The sequence below is a fragment of the Rhinatrema bivittatum genome, chromosome 11, assembly GCF_901001135.1.
Source record: "Rhinatrema bivittatum chromosome 11, aRhiBiv1.1, whole genome shotgun sequence".
NCBI classification, from domain to species: Eukaryota; Metazoa; Chordata; class Amphibia; order Gymnophiona; family Rhinatrematidae; genus Rhinatrema; species Rhinatrema bivittatum.
In genome coordinates, this window is record NC_042625.1 from 64,423,817 (window position 1) to 64,448,805 (window position 24,989).

Sequence of the window (24,989 nt, forward strand, 5' to 3'; positions counted from 1 at the left end):
TTGTTGCTTGCCTATGAGGCGGGTAGAAAAAGATAGCAAGAGTATTTTGGAAGTTGGAGTAAAATAGGTGCGAGAGGAGCCGTAAATTAAGGTTTATCAGTCCCGTAATTTCGTCTGTACCAAGCTCTAAAATATTTTAATTTCCCAGTGTGATCTGTCGTAAATTAGATGGCCCGTATATCACCGAGTGTTTAGTCTGTATCTTTCCATTATTAGTAGCCAACCCCTGGGTCAAGGACAAAGATATTGTTTTAAAATGTTTTCTCTAAATAGGGAAGGGTGATCTTTAATCACATTGCGCTAATCTAACTTGTAAGTCAGAAAACTGCATAGGCAGTTTCAGAATTTTTGTCATACTTGTCTGTTAAGGTTGCTTGACCAAAGGAAGTTTCTATGTGACCCCAGAATTATTCCCATTATTGTAGAAATATAAAATGCTCCACTGATCCCAACATAGAGAGTCCTGCTAAGTGTATTTAAATTATGGGAGGCTCTGTATGATTTGTTTTGAGCATATGTCAAATATATCATAATAGAATCCTGAGGTATCAGTCTGTACAGTCTTGCTTTTTCACCTGAAGATCACCTTTGGTGTGTATGAATTCCTTCCCACTATGTCCGTAACAAGTGGTGCTTATTCTTATGGAGAAATACTGGATAAAAAAATTGAATTCATGAACATTTATTCTGAGATACTTTTTCAGAATACCTTCAATTTTAAGTTACATTTCTATACTGTATCCAACCCAAAACAATTTACAGTAAAAATACAATAAATACATTATAAAATATCAAAAGTATATATCAAAGTACAAAATACACTTACAGCGTAGTAAACCAATTTCTTTTTTAATCATTTAAGATTTGCTAATATTGAGACAAGATGCTAACTTTTATTATTTTTATCTTCCCCTGAAGCAGGCCAAAATATGGCATTGATACTTTGGTTTTGTTCTTGAACCATTTTTTTTCTTTTTACTAATTTGAGGTATTTTTTAAAATATATATTTGTTTCGGTTCAGTCTTATTTCATGTTTTATAACTTGCTCTTTATTTTTTTATGACTGAATGGCAGCTGTGCATGACCATGCAAAAGGTTCTTGGCTTGATCCCTGAGTTGACTGGTGGTGCAACTAATGTAGTATTCACAGCCCCCAAGGGAGAGACTTGTGGTCATTGTTTAAGGGTGACAACTAGTGGCAATAATAAAGGCCCATGATTGAATGTTCCAGAAGGAGCTGTGGTGCATGGCCCTAGGCCAGGAATAACTGCAGTGGCCAGACTAGATACCTTGGAGGTGGAGGGATATAGAAGAATCCCCTGGTAGGTGCAAAGGGTGACGTCCATCCTTGGTATCTGTTGAGCAGAAGGAAGCTACTGGGATAAAAAAAAAATCAGGAGGAGGAAGTGTGTAATATAATTTCCTGGATTTTTAAGTTTTGATAAGTTGTGTAGTGGGGTTGTAGCATTAATGAATCTTTATGTTGACTAATTTTGCTAGCACTTGGTACAGTTGGGTAAAAAGTGGGTAAAATATGCAAACATGAGACTTATCTCCTCAGACTCTGCCTTTATCAGCTTGTACTTGGAGGTGGAAATATTTATAAAATAGCTAGGAAAATTTCTTACACTTTTCCTTTTTGTTTGCTTACTTTGGGTTTTTTCTACACTTTTTGTATTTGCTTTTTCTTTTTTACTTTTCTGAATATTAGGCATCAGGTGCCAAATTTAGGTCTCCAGGTGACCTAGTTCTTGAGATTTTTCCTACCCCGGTTATACAAATATTAACTGCATACTAACAATCCAGGAAAAACTGTTTTTGTGAGGTATTGATAAATTGGTATCAGCAATTTTCCAGTTTACTGTTGCTGGGATACCAGTTTCAATTGGTATGAAGTTTTTTGGTCATTGAATATGGTTATACAAAATATATATATATATATTTTCAGAACTTTGAAAAACAATTTCCATTCCAGTAAAGATAGGAAAAAATCAAATCAATAGACACATATTAAAATACAGTAAGAGGGGCTGAAACTTGTCATGACAAGATTAGTCTGTACTAGGAGGTGGTGGGAAGAGATTTAATGATAGGCAGCCCAGGAAGAAATTAATTTGGTTCCAAAATGTAGGCATTTGCAAAAACCTAACAGCCAAGACATTTTGAGCTGCAGGATAATCAGCCTGGAACCCTCAGAATCCTCTGATTACAGAATATTTACTCCCAAATTTCTGAAGTTGGCAGAGTTTCCAAAAAATACAATCTTTTTGCCATAATAATTAATATACTTGGATTGATATTCAAGGAATAAAGTAGTAGATTGTATCTTAAGATTTCATTTCTAGAAAATTTTCCCTTACAATCTACAATAATAAATTTTCCTTTAGAATTTTCCCTTACAATCTACAATAATAAATTGTAAAGGGAAACATTCCTTTATTTAAAATTAAATTGTGGTCCAGTTCTATTGCAAAAGTAATCACCATTGTATTTCTAAATTCAGTTTGCTCCTCTGAAAATTACAATAAAGTAGATACATCCAGAATCTTTACTGGAGTCAGCCTATCCAGACTTTTTTCCTGCGGATTCATCTGGCGTTGTATCAAAGAAGCATAATAAACTTTATATATTGGAGGAACCAATGCAGGAGAGATCCAGATTTTCCACACAATATTTTTTAAAAATAAGGCACCACAAATTTTATACAAGAGAAATTGGTAAACCTTAAATTCCTAGGTCTTATCTTTCTGTAAAAGATATTTCTTTTTTATGTAAGGAAATATCCTTATCAAAGTAGAATTCGCTGATAATTGTAACACTGGTAAAACAGTCTCAATTTATCAGAGAGATCTATCAACGCGCACTATCAACAGCGGGCCCGTCTCTCTGGAACTCTCTACCACCAGAGCTCCGCCTTGAGCCGTGCCATACTACTTTTAAAGTTAAACTCAAAACTTGGCTCTTCCTTCAAGCCTTCCCTGAGAGCTAAGTTCAAGAAGAGCAATAACCCTCCTGTTATTACAACAATAATGTAAAGTTCATTTGCCTTATTTATATGTTTTTAAGTTGATCCTAGTTGTATTTTACTCTATAATTGATTAATCGTTTGACTTGTTCCATGTAAACCGCCATCCCGGCGATAGTTATCTTGTTACCTGTGAACCGGAGTGATATGTATTGTATACAGGAACTTCCGTATATAAAAACCATAAATAAATAAATAAATCTTCCATTATTTCATTATGGCTTTCAAGCTTGCAGTTGCTATGTCATTTTTCATCAGCTAAATGATGTATCCTAACTGTTTTTCATGCGGATCATCTCTCCCATATCCTCCAGGATAATTGCCAAAGCAGTGGATGTCTTAGCTCCCAGGTCTAGTCAGGACAGGAGGGCAAACAGGCAGTCTTCTGAGGCCCAACTCGCAGGCTTTATCCAATCCCGCCAGGATGGTGAGTCTAGTCTGAGCATCATGCGAGGCAGTCTTATTCCAATGATGTCTTTCCCATGAGGATGATGCATCCAGCTCTACCAAGACTTGTCTATCCTGGATCATAAGCTGCTTCCCTCCAGACCGTTATGAAGAAGTCTGTGAAGCAGTATTAAGATGCACTCCTTTGGCTTCATGTGTGAAACCTGAATAGGGGTGAGAGCAAATTTCACTTAGAGGATTCACTTCTCCAATCCTCTATTCTAGAGTCCCTCCAGTATGTTGCTCAGCCATAAGGTGGACAGAGGAGTCTTTAGATCTATGCATGGAGCTGGAGGAACAAAAGGGGAAGGTTTGATCATCTTTCTTCGTAATAATGCTGGAAACTTGAAAGTAACAGAAGAAAAAGGGTAGACCTCTGATCTCACAACGGATGAATCTGTGCTGATGCCATCTTGCTTCCACCCCACAAAATCCTTTTAAGAAAGTATTTTTGGGAGTTGGAAGGGTTGTAGCTTTTCTCACCTTGCAGTATCATACATGATATTCAAGGAATCCTGTATTTCAACTTACCTTATCTAGTACTGTAATCTTTAATGTTTAGAAAGTTTGCAGATTTTATCACCCCTCTCCCCCCCCCCCCCCACCTCCTTCCTGTTTAAATATTAGGCTTATACAAACTTTGCTGGGGTTTGTTTTTGTTGGTATTGCTGGTAATGATTTTAAAAAATTACATTCCCACCCATATCTACTGTCAGATCACATCATAAAGATATCTATAGCATATTAATGGACAAACAAAAAACATATGAAAAACTAGAGCTCCTTTAAAAACTGTTGCTTAAAAACACAAAACCTTAAACCTTCATGTTAAACGGCACACAACTTACCAAATAAAGGCAATTAGTATAGCCATAAGATTCAATACTGCTGCATACAAAATATATTGCTTGATTATGTCAAAGACCTGCTTAAAAAATAAAAGCCTTTAGAACTTTTTTTAAAGCTTGGGTGCAGGTCATGGTTTGTAGGTGCTTTGGGAGTGTGTTCCAAAACATAGGACTTGCCATCGAAAAAGCATGATCTTGAGATTCTGATACATGGACTAGTCATGACAATGGTACTGAGAAGAGGCCAGGGTTGGCAGATCTAAGATCATTCATAAGGGTGCATCAGGTTAACCAAGGTACTGAATTGGTGTCTAACAATTTATGAATGAAGAGTGATTTTATACTATATCTGTCACTCTGGTGGGAGACAATGTAGCAATTTGAGCACAGGTGTTTGTTTATTTTATTTAGCATTTTTATATACCGACTTTCCAATAACAGAATTACTGATCAATTCGGTTTACATTCTAAACAATAACATTGACAAGTAAATGTCTTACAATGAACAGGTCGATATAACTTGGATTAGTACATATGGGGTTATAACATAAGTAAAAGATACGGTGCCTAATGTAGGCTAAATAAACAGTTGATAGTTATAAGATTGGGTTTTGATATTAGACTGCCAAAGTTCAAGTGAGTTCTAGAGATGATCTAAATAGTTCTCTAGTGGATTACCACCGAAGGGATCATTGGCAGGGATATTCCGCAGGTTGATGTTATGGGAAAGCTTGGTTGAATAACCAAGTCTTGAGTCTTTTTTTTAAATGTAGTGGAGCATTGCACTGATCTGAGTTCTGGCGGGAGAGTGTTCCAGAGTTTGGGACCAGCTGTGGAGAAAGCTCTTTTGCTTAATGCTGACTTCATCGGTGGGATATGAAGGTTGTTTCTATAGGCTTGTCTCACTGGTCTGGTAGAGGTGTGGAATTGGAGAGGGATTTTGAGCTCAAGTGGTGCCAAGTTGTGTAGTGCCTTGTGGGTTACTGAGAGCTCTTTGAAAAGTATTCTGAATTTGACGGGAAGCCAGTGTAGGCTTTTTAAAATGGGTGAGATGTGGTCTCTTTTGTTGGACTTGGTTAAGATCCTTGCTGCAGTGTTTTGCAGGTGTTATATGTTCATGATTGGTTGTCCCTGTTAGTATCCTGGCTACTGCATTTTGGTTGATTTGTAATGCTCTCAGCTCATATTTGCACTTGAACTGAAGCATATTACAGTCATCAAAAACACTCAGTTGGTGTGTCTCATACAGGAAATATACTCAGAATAATCATGTCAATCCTTTCTAGATTGACTAGGCAGTTTTGAGATAGCCAAAGTCTGTGTTGCTAGGCAGAGAGAAACTTCTAGGAAAAGTAAAAAGTCATGGGATAGGTGGCTATGTCCTTTCGTGGATTGCAAACTGGCTAAAAGACAGGAAACAGAGTAGGATTAAATGGACAATTTTCTCAGTGGAAGGGAGTGGACAGTGGAGTGCCTCAGGGATCTGTATAGGGACCCTTACTTTTCAATATATTTATAAATGATCTGGAAAGAAATACGACAAGTGAGATAATCAAATTTGCAGATGACACAAAATTGTTCAGAGTAGTTAAATCACAAGCAGATTATGATAAATTGCAGGAAGACCTTGTGAGGCTGGAAAATTGGGCATTCAAATGGCAGATGAAATTTAATGTGGATAAGTGCAAGGTGATGCATATAGGGAAAAATAACCCATGCTATAATTACACAATGTTGGGTTCCATATTAGGTGCTCTACAACCCAAGAAAGAGATCTAGGCGTCATAGTGGACAACACATTGAAATCGTGTGCTGCGGCAGTCAAAAAAGCAAACAGAATGTTGGGAATTATTAGAAAGGGAATGGTGAATAAAACAGAAAATATCATAATGCCTCTGTATCGCTCCAGAGTGAGACCGTACCTTGATACTGTGTACAGTTCTGGTCGCCGCATCTCAAAAAAGATATAATTGAGATGGAGAAGGTACAGAGAAGGGCTACCAAAATAAGGGGAATGGAACAGTTCCCCTATGAAGAAAGACTAAAGAGGTTAGGACGTTTCAGCTTGGAGAAGAGTCTGCTATGGGGGGATATGATAGAGGTGTTTAAAATCATGAGAGGTCTAGAACGGGTAGATGTGAATCGGTTATTTACTCCTTTGGATAATAGACTAGGGGGCACTCCATGAAGTTAGCATGGGGCACATTTAAAACTAATCGGAGAAAGTTCTTTTTTACTCAACGCATAATTAAACTGGAATTTGTTGCCAGAGGATGTGGTTAGTGCAGTTAGTATAGCTGTGTTTAAAAAAGGATTGGATAAGTTCTTGGAGGAGAAGTCCATTACCTGCTATTAAGTTCACTTAGAGAATAGCCACTGCCATTAGCAATGGTAACATGGAATAGACTTGGTTTTTGGGTACTTGCCAGGTTCTTATGGCCTGGATTGGCCACTGTTGGAAACAGGATGCTGGGCTTGATGGACCCTTGGTCTGATCCAGTATGGCATTTTCTTATGTTATGTTCTATGACCAGGATTACAATTTTGGCACAAAGAACTGAATATCATCTGTGTACAATTGAATGCACATTTAGACTTCAGATGCACTTCATATTGTAACCAAGACTTTTTGTTCTGATTTGTAGCAAAGCTTTCATTTTTTACATCTTACCTTATCTATTTTAAGAACTTTTATATTATACTGATTTGAATGTCTTGCAGCAGATGTTAAGAAAAATACAGTACATTAAGGCAAAGAACTTGAAACTCAAAAATGACCAGAGATGATATAAACAGGACACCCTGGTCAGAAATGGTAAATGTAGGAAAAGAAACACACATCTCAATATACATATTTAAGCTGATACACTTATTACTAAAATGTGGCAGCTACTCATGTTTAATTCTTTTAAGATGGTATGAATTTTCTTGATTTTCTTTTCTTTTATCTGTCCCTGTAGACTATAGTACCTACAGCCAAACTGGAGCCCAGCAGGGGTAAGTATTGACTGTAAACCCTACCCTTCATTAAGAGTCTGTTATTAACGTGTGTGACTTAAGCAGATGATCCTTGAGGAATTATGATCCCCATCTGAGACCAGAGACTATAGAAACTGCAATGGTGCAACTGTACATCCCTTCTGATCCCCTTAACCCTCCCATCCTGGCTTGAGATTAGTAAAATACCAATGGTAATGTGGTATCTCTGGCCATGTTGTCATTCAATGGGACAATGTTGTGCTTTGAACTATCCAAGCAGCATAGTGCAAAGTATGATACTGGGCCCTGGGCAGCAGAAGATGTGGTCTGAGACACCAAGCTGCTGCTGTATTCCACTTAGCTCAAGCCTGAGTGCATGGTATCAGGGGAGGAGATGGGAGAGAAGGGGTTGGAAGGAGGTTGTAAAAGTGAATCCTCTTCCTGATACTGGGTCTTTTCCCTTATCTCACTCACCATCCCCCCCACCCCCTCATTTCAATCCTTCCTTCCTCCCTCTTTGCCTAAATACTCCTACCACCTGTGCCTGGTTCCTCCTCCATCTTCTATCCATTTTCCCCTCCTTGAGGTGCCTTGTATCTCCCATCCCCACTGCCCAAGTTCACCCCACACTCTCCCATTCTCTAGCTCCCTTGTCTCTTCCCGGTACCAAGATCCTCTCATCCTTTTTCCCATCCCCTGAAAGAACCAAATTAACAAGATATAAAAAGTCATTCAACAGCTATAATTTATAAAGTAAAATATAAATTAAAATTTCATATGCAAATGTGCTACATAATTGCTGCAAAATTTGGTAAATTTAGCAACATAGTCTACCTTTAAGATGTCACAGGAAACTGGGGGCTTGGACTTTAAACTTGCATTGTATTGTAATGATTAGGTTTCTATAGCACAAATTCATTTTTAATCTACCTGAAATTTCTCTTCCAGCTACAGTGCTTATGCAGCACAACCAACTCAAGGATATCCACAGGCCACACAGGTAAAACAAAAAATAGTTTTCACATTATCTATTTAGTTATGGTTAAGGCTATATTCGATGCTGTAGGTATAGTTAAGTTCCAGCAGTACAGAAATTTAAAACTGACTCCTAGATTCATAAAATGTGTTAATGCATAGATAACATGCCCCTTTTTCTTATCATGGGCGTTTAGGGAAATTTTAGAATAACTGCACCACGTGATGATATACCGCTTCGCATCAGTAGTATCACGTGGTGCGGTAAACATCGCACCCCGCGATAATTCCTATTTTCGCATCTTGTGCTGAGAGAGAGTGTTAAAGCCATAACGCATTTTAATGAAAGACCCTATGAGTTTGGAAAAATCTTTTTGACATGGGTTAGCTCAGTGTACAATGTGGTGCAGAAGACCAAGGTCAATTCCTAGCTCTGGTTATGAGTTTTACTCCTTGGCTGAGAACATATAGGTCATTGGCTATTATATAGGGGTGAGAACCAGTGGTCAGCTATAAGTATTTTTGTACTGTGCTCCAAGTAGAGCCAAGGATTGTCACATCAGTGACTAGAGAATGAAGGGTATGAAGGTTCCATGCTTGCTACTTAATTTTTTAATGTAGATAAGCAGCTGAATTAGCCATGCTGTCTGGGTAAGTCTTCCGTGCCACTATGTGGCGGAGCTCTCTTAAGTATAGCAAAGTCTTTCAGCCAGGTGCTCCCTCTTACATCTTCTCTGATTCACCTTAGGCTCCTCAGTCAGTTTTTTTCCGCCCAGCAGTTGGCATGCGGAGCTCTGCTCTCCTGTGAGAAACTTTCTGAAGTAAAAAACAAAAAAACCCCAAAGAAACCAGTGAGAAAAACAGCAGCACTTCAATACAGTACCTGTGAGAAGAATGCCACGTCTTGGTTTCAAGTTTTGCTCTTGAGGGAAAATTATGTTGGCCACTGATGGCCACACATCCTGTTACTTGTGTCTGGGTCCTTCCCACGACCAAGTAAACTGTGAGGACTGTGGACATATGTCCCCACGAGCCCAGCTTCAGTGGGCAGCCAGGATACAGGATCTTCAAGCCAGGACTTCGGTTTCTTATACCCCATCTGAGGCCTCTGTAAGGTCTTCATTGGGCCCAAAGAGCAGGAGGAGGTCACTCTCATCAAGGAGAGCCTCCTCAGTTGACCCTGCAGGGTTAGAACACCTACCATTGCTTGCCTGCTAAAAAAAAAACGGGGCACGGTGCTGGAGATGCGTTGGTGGGATCACCGCACGTGGCGCATCGACGACCAACTGTCAGGTGTGCCGACGAGACTCAGAAAATAAGCGTCGAAGTGCAAGGAAAGGTGCAGCGCACCGGCGCAAGGACGTGCGGCACACAGACATTGTGGCATCAGTACTGCCTTTGAAAGGTACATCACATACCGGTGCATTGCTGACTCAATTCACAAACGCAAACACCCATTTGGGTCATAAGAGACCAAGGGAAATTTCTCCTCTGCAAATTGTGGACCCTGAATCAGAATTTTCACCTCATATTTTGCCTACATCTTCTTCTTCACATAGAACCTTCTCATTTGAGTCCATAGTCTCTATTGGTATATTGAGCCCTGGTTATCCTCAACCGGATCCAGGTCATGGTTCAGAGGATGTAATCCCATCTACTCTTCCGCCAAGTACGGAGCCAATACCATCTCAGTCTACTTCAGGTCTAGCTGGTCAAGCTATGACCCAAATTACCAATATTCTATCTCAGTTCTTAACAGTCAGTTGAGAAATCATTTATTCCACCTCAACTGGCTAGCTTACCAATGATTCCAGTGGTCCCTACCATACCGGATCCAGTACACAAAGCCCATCCAGTACCACATTCATCTCCAGTTCAATGATACTGATATCTCCATAGATGATTCTACTGGTTACCCATCCAACCCTGCGGAAATACCTCCAGAACCATCTTCACCCCCAGAAGATTTATCTTACTCTCAATTCATCGAGAAGGTTGGCCAATTCTTAAAAGTTGAAACCAGGAAACTACCTGACCCATGTCAGGAAATGATGGGCATATTAAAGATTTTTTATGCCCCCACGGAGCAAATAGCCCTACCTCAGCATTCCGGTCTCACACAGCTGATAGAAAAATCCTGGGAGACTCCACTGTCCACACCACCAACATCCAGGAAAATAGATTTGAAATATAAAATGGATTATCCTTTTCATGCTTCCACTCAACTTCCCCATAACTCGATTGTCATTGAGTCAGCGATGCAGAAGGCACGAAAACATCGTATTCATGCAAATACACCACCGCATAAGGACCATAAGTTGTTGGATGAATTTGCAAGGAAATCCTTTAATTCATCAATGTTAAACACACGTATTCAGAATCGTCAATTTTATATTACACAGTACCTGTTTAACAATTTACAGGCACTTAAGTCGGATGTACAGCAGAAATTTCCAGATACGCCTTTACCGCCTCTATACCACAGCATGGAGGAAGGATTAAGGCATTTGCTCAGGTCAATTTACGAAGGATTTGATATATCATCTAGGGGTTCATCAAACGCTCTGGCTGCACATAGTCTAGCCTAGCTTGGCTTTGTTCCAGCACCATACGAGATGATGTCCATGACAAATTAGCAAATTTGCCATGTTGTCCAGACAACCTTTTTGGAGAAAGATTCACTGAAACAGTATCAAAGATTAAGGAGCAGAAGATGGCTGTCCTCTTCTTGACTTCACCACATCAGTCATACACTTCACGAAGACAAAATCCTACCTTGGATTCATACAGAAGACCCTCCTTTAGGCCATTTAAATTTTCATACAACAAGCCTCAGCCCAACCAATCTGCGAGACAACCATACCAGCCTCAAGTGCCTCGCCAAAGGACAAGGACGCCTAGACAGCAGGCGGACCCTCAACCTGCCAAACCTCAGACCGGTTTTTAAGAATTCCGTCGCCACCATCTCATCACCTCCCAGTAGGGGGCAGATTGCCAAAGTTTCTTCCCGCCTGGAATCATATCACATCAGATCAATGGGTATTATCGATCATATCCCATGGTTACAATCTTCATTTCTCATCCCTCCCAACCCTTCCACATTGGGTTCCACAAAAACAACTAATCTCACAAAGAACCTCTGAAGGAAATTCAGAATCTTCTACAAAACTGTATTCAGAGTTTAACTTCCCAGCAATTCCATCTGGGATTCTACTCCCAATATTTCCTAATTCCCAAGAAAGCAGGAGGACTGCATCCAATAATGGATCTCCGTTCCCTGAAAAAACATCTTTACCGACAGAAATTCAAAATGACTTCTCTCAAATCCACCCTTCCCTTTCTTCATCCAAAGGATTGGATGTGCTCCCTGGACTGAAAGGATGCCTATGCGCACATTCCAATGCACACCAGTTCTTGGTGCTACCTATGTTTTCAGGCGGACAATCAACATTACCAATACAAGGGTCTCCTATTCGGCCTCTCCTCTGCCCCTAGAATATTCACCAAGTGTTTAGCAGTGGTGGTGGCGCACCTTCGTCATCAAGGGGTGCAACTATTTCCTTATCTGGACAATTGGCTCCTAGTAGCCTCCAATCAGACCCTGTTACAGGCCAATCTCCTACAAACTATTTCTTGCCTAGACAATCTAGGCCTTCTCATAAATTACAAAAAATCACATCTGCAGCCCACTCAAACTTTACAATTCATAGGGGCTGTCATCGATACGATACAGGACAAAGCTTTCCTTCCCCATCCGAGAGCAGTGGCGCTCTACTCTGGCTACAGATCTCTTTCAGACTTCGATAACATCTGCTCGACATATTCTAACTCTCCTCGGCCACATGGCTGCTGCCATATATGTAATTCCTGATACACGACTCCACATGCGTCGCTTACAATGGCGCCTGAAAAACCAATGGAATCAATTCGTCCACCCATTGTCTACACCCATTATCATGGCGAACAGTATGAAAACAGATCTTCAGTGGTGGATTTCTCCATCAAAGCTGCAGACAGGGGCGCCATTGAGACAGTTACGATATCACCCAATACTCACCACAGATGGGAAGCTCATCTAGACCAATTGACAGCTTAGGGTTTATGGTCAACATTCAAGAGGATTCAACACATCAACCTACTAGAACTAAAAGCGGTCAAACGCCATTCGAGCTTTCGAAGAATCTCTTCGAGGGAAGATAGTCATTATTCACACGGACAGCCAAGTCATGATGTTTTATATAAACAAGGAAGGAGGGTCCGGTTCTTGGAACATTTGCAAGGAAGCAGTACAATTACTAGAATGGGCTCATCAACGATCAATATCTCTTCAAGCAACTTATCTGCTCGGGATTCAGAACTCCAGGGCAGACAAACTCAGCAGGATTTTTCATCCTCATGAATGGCAGTTGGGCAAAAGTAGCTCAACGTCTATTCAGGAATTGTGGTCACCCATCAGTCGACCTTTTTGCAACAGAAAACAACGCACAGCTGGAAAACTTCTGTTCAATATACCCCAGCTCGAAAAGAATCGTGTCAGATACCTTTCTAGTGAGTTGGTCTCACAGCTACTGTATGCATTTCCACCAATACCTCTCATCTCCCATACAATACAGAGATGCATCGAAGACAAAGCCAATTTGATCTTAATAGCACCAGCTTGGCCAAGACTACCATGGTACAGCTCCCTAGTTCGTGTATCGATATGCAATCCCATTCCCCTGGGAAACAGCCCTCAGCTACTAACCCAGGACAACGGGTTTCTCCCTACATCTCACTGCCTGGAGGTTGAATGGTTCGCATTCCAGCACCTAGATATTTCTCCTGCTCTTCAGGACATATTGGTATCCTCGAGGAAACCTTCAACTCGACTCAATTACAAAAGAAAGTGGTTCCGCTATGCTTCTTAGTGTTCCACAACAGAGACAGACCCGTTCACTTGCCCACCTGAACAACTTCTTTCCTATCTGTATATACTCTGTAATGAGGGCCTGGCGACTTCCTCACTCTGAATTCATTTAAGTACTATTGCAGCTTACCATACTTACATTGAGAACCCATTTCGTGTCACACTCTAGTATCCAGATTCATGAAAGGAGTACTATGTCTACGCCCTCCATTGCAAAAACCACCAGTACCATGGGACATTAACATAGTCATCGAATAGCTAATGCTCCCCCCTTTTGAGCCATTAGATGCTTGTCACCTTCGATACCTCTCATGGAAAGTTCTCTTCCTAGTTGCTTTAACTTCAGCAAGAAGAATGTGAACTGCAAGCACTAGTCCGCTATCTACCTTATTTGCAATTTTACCATGACAAAGTGACTCTTTGCACTCACCCCAAATTCCTTCCAAAAGTTATTTTCAGTTTTCACATTAACCAGACTATAACCTTACCTATTTTTCATCCAAAGCCTCATGAGAATGACTATGATCGAAAACTCCACACTTTGGACTGTAAACGTGCCCTAGCCTACTACAAGCAGCGCACTACTTCGCCTAACATGCCATTGCAACTTTTTCTATCTTTCAACCCAAACGCTCGAGGCCATCCGGTGACTAAACTAACTCTTTCCACATGGATTTTGAACTGTATTCAATTTTGCTACCAGCAACGTTTGCAAATTTTCTTCCACTCCAACAGCGTACCACATTCGTGCACTGGCAGCCTCGATGGCCCATCTCCATGAAATTCCCATCGCTGATATTTGCAAATGTGCAACATGGTCATCGCTGCACACTTTCACATCTCATTACTGTTTGGACAAACAAACTGTGAATGATGCAGTAATGGGTAGGACTATCCTACAGAAGAGCCACATGTTCATCGCATATACAGCCTTCATAGGAACTGCCCACCTAAAGACTTTGTATTGAGCAAGTTAACAATCAATCCTCAGGAAAGCTCAATACTTCAGCTGGGGACTCTCAGACAGCATGGCTAATTCAGCTGCTTATCTTCGTGAAAAGAGCAAGTTTGCTTACCGTAAACGGTGTTTTCTGTAGATAGCAGATGAATTAGCCATGCTGACCCACCCGCCTCCCCGAACAGTTCCAGCATCACCTGCACTTGCTTTATTACTGACTGAGGAGCCTGAGGTGAATTAGAGGATTTAAGAGGGAGCACACGGCTGAAAGACTTTGCTATACTTAGAGAGCTCTGCCACCTAGTGGCACGGAAGACGTACCCAGACAGCATGGCTAATTCATCTGCTATCTACAGAAAACACTGTTTACAGTAAGCAAACTTGCTCTTTCTTCAACTAGGGATCTTGGAATTTGAATCTGCAACCTTCTGGCTTCAAACCCGAGACTTTACTGCTGAGCTAAATATAATCTTCATTAGCACTTAAATCCTGTTTCAACCTTGTTGCTCATATCCATTCCCTTATTCTGCTCTGTCACAAGGGGTTATGGTTCTCTGGGTGGGCTGGAGGTTGCATGAGCAACTAGCCTCAAAGCTGCTGGGCTACAAAAGTAACATTTCCTTGACATTCTGGTCAATTTTGACTTGTTCCAGAGCTTTATGGTAATTTGGGAAAAACAGATGAGCTGATGTCTTTATTTTCCAGAGGTGTTTGTTTCTCCCTTCGCACAAGCCAGTGCTGCAGTTATCATATGTTGTAAACAGCATGTGATTTTATATAATTCAGTGCCAGTTGGTGCAAACCTTCCTTTTGAATAAACAAATTACTCTGTGGAGAATGATTACCCAAGAGGGTCTTCAGTGTATGCGTAACCATATGCTTTTATAGGATCCTAATGTTTTTTTGCTAAGTTAGTTTACACATTAGACCCTCTGAGTTACTAATAGTAATCAATAAGTTGCAACCCAAGGACATTGTAATTTACAAAATAAAATAGTTCTTAAATGCTATGATTCAATAAAGATGATAGTTCATATTTCTTATTTCAGAAAGACTAAACTTTTTAGTAATCAGTATGTGTGCATGCTAATCATTAGTATTCATTTATGGGTGCATCTCTTAATGACATATTGCAGGATTACGAGATTCATCTACCCCTTCTGCTGTCATTAAAGGGGAGTTCACAGTCGTGAGTAAGCCCAAGGGCTCTGGTCCAAACAGGAAGTCTTGTGGAATAAACAGGTTGCAAACCAGGGCCATCAGATTAGCTTTGCACTTCCTGCCTTTAGTAAATGGAGCAATAGTTTAGGTGCTATTGGACAATACCACATCAGTAACTTATGTAAATAGGCAAGGGAGCACTCTGAGCCCAGTTGGTGGCCCGCAAGGCAAGTCTGCTGTTCCAGTGGTAGAACAGAACTCTGTTACAACTCCTGACAGATCACATTGCAGGAGTGGAAAATGTCCAAGCAAATTACCTCAGCAGAAATTTGTTGGATCTTCGAGAGTGGGAAATTGTCCAAGAGGCATTCGAGGGATAATAGGGGAGAAATTGCTAACATGCACCTGATGACTTTTGAACTCCAGAGCAGAAAGGTTCTTCAGATTCCCAAAAGAATGGAGTTCTAGATGCCCTAATTTAGCCTTGGCTGGAAAACTAATTGCTTTGTTTTTCCTTCTTGGCTACTCATAGGCTATCATTGTCCCTAGCCTCCAGCAATTTTGTGGGCCTGTGGGAGAAACAGCATCATTAGTTTGCACACTTTACAATCAACCTTCCTGAAAGCTTTCATATCTAATTCATTTTTTTGAATAATGCAGCATTGTACCTGTCTCTCCAGTTTCGGTTCGCTCTCTACTCTTGCTCTAGTCCAGGGGTCGGGAACCCATGGCTCGCGAGCCAGATATGGCTCTTTTGAGGGCTGCATCTGGCTCGCAGACACGTGTCGCCATACTTCGCGGTTCCCCGCTGACCCAGCTGCTCCCCGGTCCTCCGCCGCCCGGGCTTAAAATGCTGTCAGCCCGGGCGGAACGCGGCAGGACAGCTGGAGTCAGCGGCACCGGCGTGCTCTCTTCTCCTCCCCCCCCCCCCCCCCCCCCCCCCGCGGCCCGGAAGAGGAAGTGGAGAGCATCGGGTGCCTGCGCGGGAAGAAGAGACCACACTAACGTGGTCTCTTCTTCCGCGCAGGCACCCGATGCTCACCACTTCCTCTTCCGGGCCGCGGGGGGGAGGAGAAGAGAGCACGCCGACTGGAGTCATCCGGGTGCCTGCGCGGGAGTCATCGGGTGTCAGCCGGGTGCCAGCGCTGGAGTCATCGGGTGCCTGCGCGGGTCTTCCCGCGCAGGCACCCGATGCTCTCCACTTCCTCTTCCGGGCCGCGGGAAGAAGAGAGCACGCCGGTGCTCTCTTCTTCCCGCGGCCCGGAAGAGGAAGTGGAGAGCATCGGGTGCCTGCGCGGGAAGAAGACTGCAGCGCGGCTCGGAGGAAAATGAAAATCTTCAACCGCGGCCGATGGGACTCCGCCTTCGCCTCCGCGAGGGCTGAAAATGAAGGAGGTTAGCGTTGGGAGGTGGCTGCTGCTGCCCCGAGTTCCCGGGGGGTGGGGGGGGGGGAAGGGGGAGAGAGAGAGTGAATGAGCGAGCAAGCATGTGTGTTTGAGATCCTGTGTGTGTGAGTGAGAGATTGCATGTATGTGAATGATTGAGAGCCTGTATATGTGAAAGAGAGTATGTCTGTGATTGAGAGCCTGCCTGTGAGAGAGAGAGCATGAATGTAAGTTTACCATTGGGAACCTGTATGTGTAAGTTTGTAATTGAAAACCTGTTTGTTTGAAAGAGTATGTGTGTATGATTGAGATCCTTTGTGTGTGAGAGAGATCATGTGTATGTATGATTAAGAGCCTGTGTGTATAAGTAAGAGAGAGATCATGTGTGTCTGTGTGTGATTGAGAGCTGATTTAGGTGAGGGAGCATGTGAGTATGTGATTGAGAGCCTGTGTTTAAATGAGAGAGAGAGACCATGTGTGTCTGTGTGATTGAGAGCTGATTTAGGTGAGGGAGCATGTGAGTATGTGATTGAGAGCCTGTGTTTAAATGAGAGAGAGAGACCATGTGTGTCTGTGTGTGATTGAGAGCTGATTTAGGTGAGGGAGCATGTGAGTATGTGATTGAGAGCCTGTGTGTAAATGAGAGAAAGAGAGGACATGTTTGTAAGCATGTGAATGAGAGTCTGTGTGTGAGAGAAAAAGACAGCATGTATTTATGTGATTGAAAGCCTGTGTGTGTGTAAGCGTGAAAAGATAGACAGCATGTGTGTAAATGTGTAATTAAGAGCCTATATAAGTGAGAGAGAAAAAACATTTGAATATGTGAGTGACTGAGAGCATGTGTGTATAGGTGTGTCATTGAGAGCCAGTGTGAGAGAGAGCGCTGGTATGTGACTGAGAGAGGAGAAAGTTCCAAGCAAACCACCCCACCTCCTGCTAATTCAGAACAATCTCAGGACACCTGGATATCAAACGTTCCCAGGTATGCAGAGCAAAAAAATTTTTGTATCCTTATTATTTTTCATTACTGGATCTTTGTGTCTGCTATTTTGAAATATTTTGTTGGTATCTGGAAATGTTTTATATGAGTTTTTAATTATTGGATATTCCACTCATCAGCTGTTTCGAAATATGTTCTTTTTGTTAGTACAGTTTTACTGCTGATGATTTTATATTTCTTGATTTGTTTTATAAGGATGTGTGATGTTTCTTTTTTCCTTTGTTACACTGCATACAGAGACTCTGGCTTGTTGCAGTTTCCAATTCAGTTTTTTCTGCATGCTTCTTGTTATGCGTTTTGGTCTCTTTATTCTATGTTAGGTGAGGGACAGCACGTGATTCAGGTGAGGTTTTCTGCTGGCGTGTAGTTTCTGTGTAGGACTCTATAGCAGCCTGACTTGGTCCGTTTTCCTAATAGGAGATGTATTGGTGTCTTAAGGCCTGGTGTAATATTTTCAGAGACTTATTGTACTTTAAAAGTGTGATCTTACATAAAATGCACACATTTACTTGTATTTAGTTTTAAACATATTGTATGGCTCTCATGGAATTACATTTTAAAATATGTGGCGTTTATGGCTCTCTCAGCCAAAAAGGTTCCTGACCCCTGCTCTAGTCCTTCCCTTTCCAAACAGCCTGCAGGGGAACCTTTTTCTGTTCTCACCACCCCCTTCCTCCAGTTCTGAAGTTAAGGGGGGAGGTAAAGTTGGAGTGGATAGAGAAAATAGTCCGTTTGATCCCTCAAAGATTTCTAAAATCCTTATCAATTCAAGGATGATCTTAAAATAATTCCTGGATAGCGTGAAGTCCCTTTAGAAGTTTAGAAGATCATATTTATTCCAAGTTTCTTGCACCAATCATATACTTTTAACAAAAATCTGGATGTGTTTTGGAAGTTTGCAACTGTTGGTGTTTCAGAGATGACAATTTCAATTCATAAAAGCCTTGATTGACATTGTTGCTAACATTTTTCAAACTTTTGCTAATTCAACCACTTTTTAAAATCTTACCATGTGTCAAGTATATGTGCATATATCTTTTCCAGTTGATAAGCAGGCTGAATTAGCCATTGCATGGGAGTGATGTCATCTGGCAGCTCTAAAAGGACTCATCTCCAAACTAGTAGAGCTTTCTATTCAGCATATGTGGGAGTTCCTGTGCGGGCTTTGCCTCATGAGCCTCCTTAGTCATTTTCTGCCTGAGCACCACAGACATGTACTTTGTCTCTTAAAATTCAATATTTTAACTTTTATAGTTGCATCACTGCCCCTGCAGCATTTACAATATCACTTTTCAGTGTTGCTGAAAAAAAAAAAAAGTGGGGGATGATATTTTGAGGCCTTGCCCCACCTCAACATGGGCCAGTAGGAAAAAAGGCTAGCAGAATTAAAACTCCTTTTTTGGCAAGGTAACGTCTCACAGATGGCCATGAACTTGTGCCTTGGGCCAGAATAAGAACAAGGCAGATTGTTATGGATGTGTTTACATTCCCAACATTATAAGGTGATTCGAATTAAGTTGCGTAAGTCTCTTCAAAGTTGCAGCAGATCCTCTTCCTGTAGTTCATCTGCCTTGCTGGGCAAAAAGTCGAGCAGCTCCTCAGCAGCTCAGGCCAAAATTATTGGGTCAAGTAGTGTCTGCTGCCCTGCATCATAGATGCATCGGTCATTGGACTCCTCTGACTCTGTGTTGAAGCACAAGCAGTTCAGGCTTCCTTAACATTCGGGTAGGTCAAGCTCAGTAAGTGGGTTAATCACCTCTGCCAGGAGACGGAGCAAAAGCTGACATCACGGCTATATAGTCCTGCCCTGACGACAGCCCACCAGTATTCAGTCTCCATGCAGTTCCTTTCAAGGGATTGCCTGTGAGTGTAAAAAAAAAAATGTTGGAAAGGAGATTTCTATGTAGCACTTGCCTCATGACGTGATACTGTGCGGTCCCTCCCTCTGTCAGGTAGCCTTGATTGGCGTGGACCTAAATTCCAATTAGTGGTTGCAGGCTGAGAGAGGCTCGGAGGTGAAGGCTTTAGTCCTCTCCCCCTGTAGCCAGGACCCATTCCTGCTCTCAGCCAGGGAGGGCTGAGCTCAGGAAACAGTAACTTAAAATAAAAAAAGTTAGCGACAGGAGGGTAATGCTCTGTTTCCTGTCTCATGCACATCTGAGGAGTTCTGTGAAGAGAGAGTGCAAATACAGCACATTGAGCAGCCATTTGGCTAGGCTCCACTGCCAGGCTTCTCCCATTTTGGCACGCCGTAGGTCGTGGGGTACTTTGTGTGTTTTTTGCTGCAGTCTGTGCATGCTTGTGCATCTGGGTGTGCGCCCATTCTCTTGCATGCAATTGGGTGTTCTTCCTTCTGGATGCACATCTTGTGCGCCAAGTTTAGGCATCTGTCCTTGGCGTCCAGATGGACAAGTGGCCTAAGCGAGTGGGCTTGGATGCTCATTTTTTGTGCGTTCATATTAGGCATGCTATGCATAGTCACTACCTTTTACCCCTGCTCCCTCCCTTCTGGCTATATTACCTTGACACCCCCCCCCCCCCCCCTTGTCTTGATTCCCTCCTTCCTAATCTTATGAAATAGAACTGGGAGAATTCCCAAAAGATCAGACCTCCCCCACCCTCTTAACCCCTTCCAATCCTTCCTTCCCGTTCTCTAACCCCATAATACCCCGTCTACTTAACCCATAGACCCCTAATCAAGGAGGAAGGATCCATCTGGGTATTCCCCTCTCCGGCTTAAATAAAATTTATGCAAGTTAGTTTTCCCAGTAACCATTTAGAAAGAAAGAAAGAAATAACCCTAAACACCAGAGCATATACAGACAACTTTAAATCAGGTCGAACTAGATACCCTCGTTCTGTCTCAAGAACTGCAAACATATGTGATTTGTATCACATTATTGTCCATTCATGAAGCTTGTAACAGAAAAGTCTTGGATCGGACCTTCACTGGAGAATGAAAACGCTCCGCTTCCCTGCTCGGCTCAAGGGAGGAGAGTCCATTGCATCAGGGTGGCATTCCTCGGGCTTGGTCTGTCTATCCACCAGAATGACGAGTGAGACATCTGCCTAGCCCGGCTCTCTTCCAATTAAGTGCCACCGGCACAACATCTTGGGCAGTTTGAGTCTCTAAAGATGTTATTCCTACTGCCGACCAAATTTTGAAGGCCTCTTCCGTGGTTTTGATGTTGGAGGTGATCCACTGAATTGTAAACGCCAGCTCTCAAGGATAGGTCCATCAATACTGGATATGTTATTTTTGCAAAAGCGCTGTTAATGGTTGTAGCTCTCTTCTTCATTTTAACATTGCAGGTGAAATATTAAATAGGGAGAGTTTGTGTCCTTCCCACATAAATGGTGCTAGTTTCCAGGCTCAGAACATAGGCTTCTCTTTAACCAAAAAGCTGTGCATGCATGCTTTTATGTATCTGGGGATATTTTGCGGGGCCCGGCCTTGTGCTTTATGCGTTCTCTCAATCACTACCCTTGCATGTGTGGAATCTGTTCCCGAGTCTTCTGATGTAGTAAGCAAGGCGGAGCAAATCCTGTGGACAACTTCCATAATGTTCACATTTTCTGACAATCCCCAGATTCTTATGTTAGACCTACGTGACCTGTTCTCTAAGTCCTCTATTTTTAGACACGTCCTTACTTCTGGTGGTATCCATTTAAGGCTACCGCCATGTTTGTAAACGTAGTCCCTTGCTAGTCCACCATTGCCTCCATGTCCTCTACTCTTTCCAAGATTTATCAGGTCCATGCAAAGGTCCACTATGGACAAACAGAAGTCCTCCCTCAATATGTGGATATCTTGTTTAAAGTCTTGGAATCATTGTCAAAATCTTGCTTTGTTAGCGTATCTGCCAACTCATCTTTATTTGTGCTCAATCGCTCTTTCGCTGGGGCAATGACTTCAGCCTCCTCTGATGCTGCTGTGCTGCTCAAGGACTCGTATCTCGATCCGCCTGCATCAAATGAAAAGTGAGTCAGATCGACTTGTGTTTTTCTTACTGGTCATTTCGTCAAGCGCGATGTTGATATATCTGGTGCTTTTCGTCTGAAAAGACCTCGATTATGGGGGAAAATGCTCTATTTACTGGTGAAGAAGGAAGCTCAGGCATCCATTCTCACCGGTTGATGTCACTTCCTCCCAATGTTTCCATAATTTATTTAAAAAAAAATAAACACAAGGTTAATTTCCAATAGTGTTTGTAGGATGCAATATTTCTTAATGTTTAGTGGCTAGTGTCCACAGTTTGCTTTTGAAGAAAATACAGGCTGGCTGGTGCCTGAGCTGAGCTATATCAGGGTGACATCAGCAAGTCATCGTTCTCCATCTGCTGGTTGGAGTGCATAACCCACTGGTGAGGACTGGCTTGCCCTACTTCTGGGAAAGAGAATTCGGATAAGAAGTAATTTCACCTGAGTGATCAACTGTTTTCTATTGCAAAATGTAATTGGAAACTGGTTACATATTGAAAGCTTTAAATGTCTTGACTGCATTTTATGTCTGATAATAGCCCCAGTTCCATTTGTATGTAATATCTTGAATGTCACATTTTCTATTGGTTTTAATCATCTTACTGCTAGCTCAGCCATTGCTGCATTAGTTTGCATTCAGAGACCACAGACACTGCAGCTCCCTTCGGCACCTGGTACACGTGCACCCTGTCCACTGGCTATCAAATTTACATGATTTGGACATCTGACACCCCCATCTCAAGAACTTTGCATGCTGCTTCCACAGGTTCCCAGACTTATCTGGCCCAAGTAACAGAAGGGCCAGTTTAGGAATTGCACATTTCTACATGACAGAATGACATCAGGTCAACTCAGATAATCACCCCTAAACATGGCCCTTTTTATGGAGATGTTACTGTACAGTGAATTAAATACAGAACTTCATGTGATTGAATAGAATTGGTCTTCATATACATTTCTAGAACAAACCTGATTTTTTTTTTTTAAGTATAAAATGCCATGCTAAAGATCTTTTCTGTAACTTTTTTTTTTTTTTTTTTTTACCCTGGCAGCAAGCATATGGGCAGCAGAGCTATGGCACCTATGGGCAACCTACTGATGTCAGCTACACACAGGCTCCCTCTACTGCAGCATATGGGCAGACTGCATATGCCACGTCATATGGTCAGCCACCAACTGGTAAGAGCCAAAACACTTAATATGAATTTAATTGGATTTGTTTGGGGATTAGCTGGAGCTAGTTCTACCTGTGGTTGATCATCATGTGACATTTGGTTCATGTTCATACCCCAGATCAGTCCAGACAAGTAAGTTTTTTGCATCCTTACCAGCAGATGGAGGCAGATAATAAAAACTTTTCAGGCACTTACATAACAGAGTGCTACTTGTAGTCCCTCCGTATTTGTCTTCAGCAAACCTGCAATCTGAGAGAACATGTAAAAAAAATAAATTTGTACGAAGAGGTGCTCTCTGAGGTGTTAGATACCTTCATGGACCATCCCTCAGGTAGAGCTAGGTGAGTGGAGAGTTGGCGATCCCTGTCTGGTCTCAGCCCACTGCATCCGGAGGGAGTGATAGTCGGGGACCTGGCTCCCTCTCTCCTTCCGTGGTCTGCTTCCCCATACCTTTACCCAGATTCAGGAAAGTATAACTTTTGACTGGGGTTACCTTGCTCAGAGTGCAGTTCCTTTAAATTAAAAAAAAAAAAAGCAGCTAGAAAGACCGGATGGGGGGTGGTGGTGTTTTTCAGCAGGAGCTGTTAGTGCCGTGGGAAAAGAAAGTGACAGGCCCTCAACAGCACCGGGGTTCCGGAGCAGTTTGGGGAGGGCAACTCGCGCAGATGGCAGGCCTTTGTTTTTTTTTTTGTTTTTTTTGCTCATGCACTTCTTAACCACGTGGTGCTGCGATGGAGCCACATGCGCATTTCTAATGGCGCCGACCTTAGCGCATGGAAACCTGCAGGGCATGTAATTCGCGTCACACCTGGCTTAATTCTTCCATACTTTGCACAGATTGTGATTTGGGGGGTGGGGGGGACACTTCTGCTAAAGCAGCTCACAGAAATAGCCACTAGATTGGCATGGCCTGCTGCAGACGTTCCTGGGGGGTGTTGGGAATGCGATGAATTCGTTTGAGGCATGCAGTAGGAAGCAGGCTGTTTCCAGGGACTCCCGTTCTCCACTATCTCCCATGGTCCAAACTACGTCTGAGGGCCATGGAAGGGGAGAAATTCTGAAGGGAGTGCGCAGGCCGAGGAATCCACGGATCTGGGAGATTTCTCAGCAGATTTTGTTCTGCTCCTTCACAATGCCTATTTGACTAGGAAGGGAGCAGTGGGGAAGCAGCCCCTGGGCCAGGAGCCGCAATGTCCCACTAAGAGCAAAGGTGGTCCCATCCAGAGGGTTTGAGTTTGCTCAGGCACCTGGGCCTTGGACTTGCTGCAGGAGAGAAGGATTTAGAAGACTCAGATGGCCTGCTGGAGGATGTGGCGGATAACTTTCCAGTGGATGTGGTCCACATGTGGAACCAGATGCAGACAAAGATGTCCCTGACCCTTAGACCCAGATGTGTAGCTGGTTGCAGAAGGAGATGACCCAAGGGTTGTCAAATTGTTCTGGAAGGAGGAGTTGCGGCCCCTTATTCTGCAGGTCCTGGAGGAGTTAGGAATTGTGACTTGAGTCGGATAATGAAAGGGTGCACCCGGTTCTGGATAGACTGCATGGTCCCCGTAGGGCTTTTCCAGTGCCCAAATAGGTGAAATTAGTGAATCGGAAGTGGGATTCTTTTGAGGTGGGCCTCTATATTGGCAGGGCAATGGCAAAGTTATACCCTTTGACAGAGTAGACTTTAGATCTGATACTTCCTAAAGTAGATGCTTTGTTCTCGGCTGTGACAAAGAAGACAACCATTCCAGTAGTGAGGTAGGATGCGCAGTATCATAAACTGGAGATTGATTTATTTATTTTATTTGTTTTTATATACTGACGTTTGTAGGGAATATCACATAGGTTCACAAAATATTAAATGAACAATTTAAAGAATAAAAATGTTCAAAAAATCATAAAATATATAAAAATTCTTATAAAAACATCTAAAATATAACATCAGTTACAAGGAAATCATGGAATGTGAAATATATCTGTCATTAGAACTATGTAAATGCTTGTTGGAAGAGCCATGTTTATTCCCTTCTTAAATGTTCTAATATTTGGTTCAAGTCTTAAATCTTGTGGTAAGGAGTTCCATAATTGCGACCCAGCAATTGATACAGCTCTTTCTCTTACGGAGTTTAGATGTGCTGATTTGGGAGATGGGATAGGTAA

General features: G+C 42.2%; 1 protein-coding gene across 3 annotated transcripts in view; it reads left to right on the forward strand.

Moving 5' to 3' along the window:
- Nucleotides 1-24,989, forward strand: part of EWSR1 (EWS RNA binding protein 1) — a 135,320-nt gene that overhangs the window by 1,019 nt on the left and 109,312 nt on the right. For all 3 annotated transcript variants that reach the window (XM_029572070.1, XM_029572071.1, XM_029572073.1), the window contains exons 2-4: nt 7,282-7,318; nt 8,249-8,300; nt 22,719-22,845. In XM_029572070.1, coding sequence (XP_029427930.1) covers nt 7,282-7,318; nt 8,249-8,300; nt 22,719-22,845 — 216 coding nt within the window. The remainder of the gene's footprint in view (nt 1-7,281; nt 7,319-8,248; nt 8,301-22,718; nt 22,846-24,989) is intronic.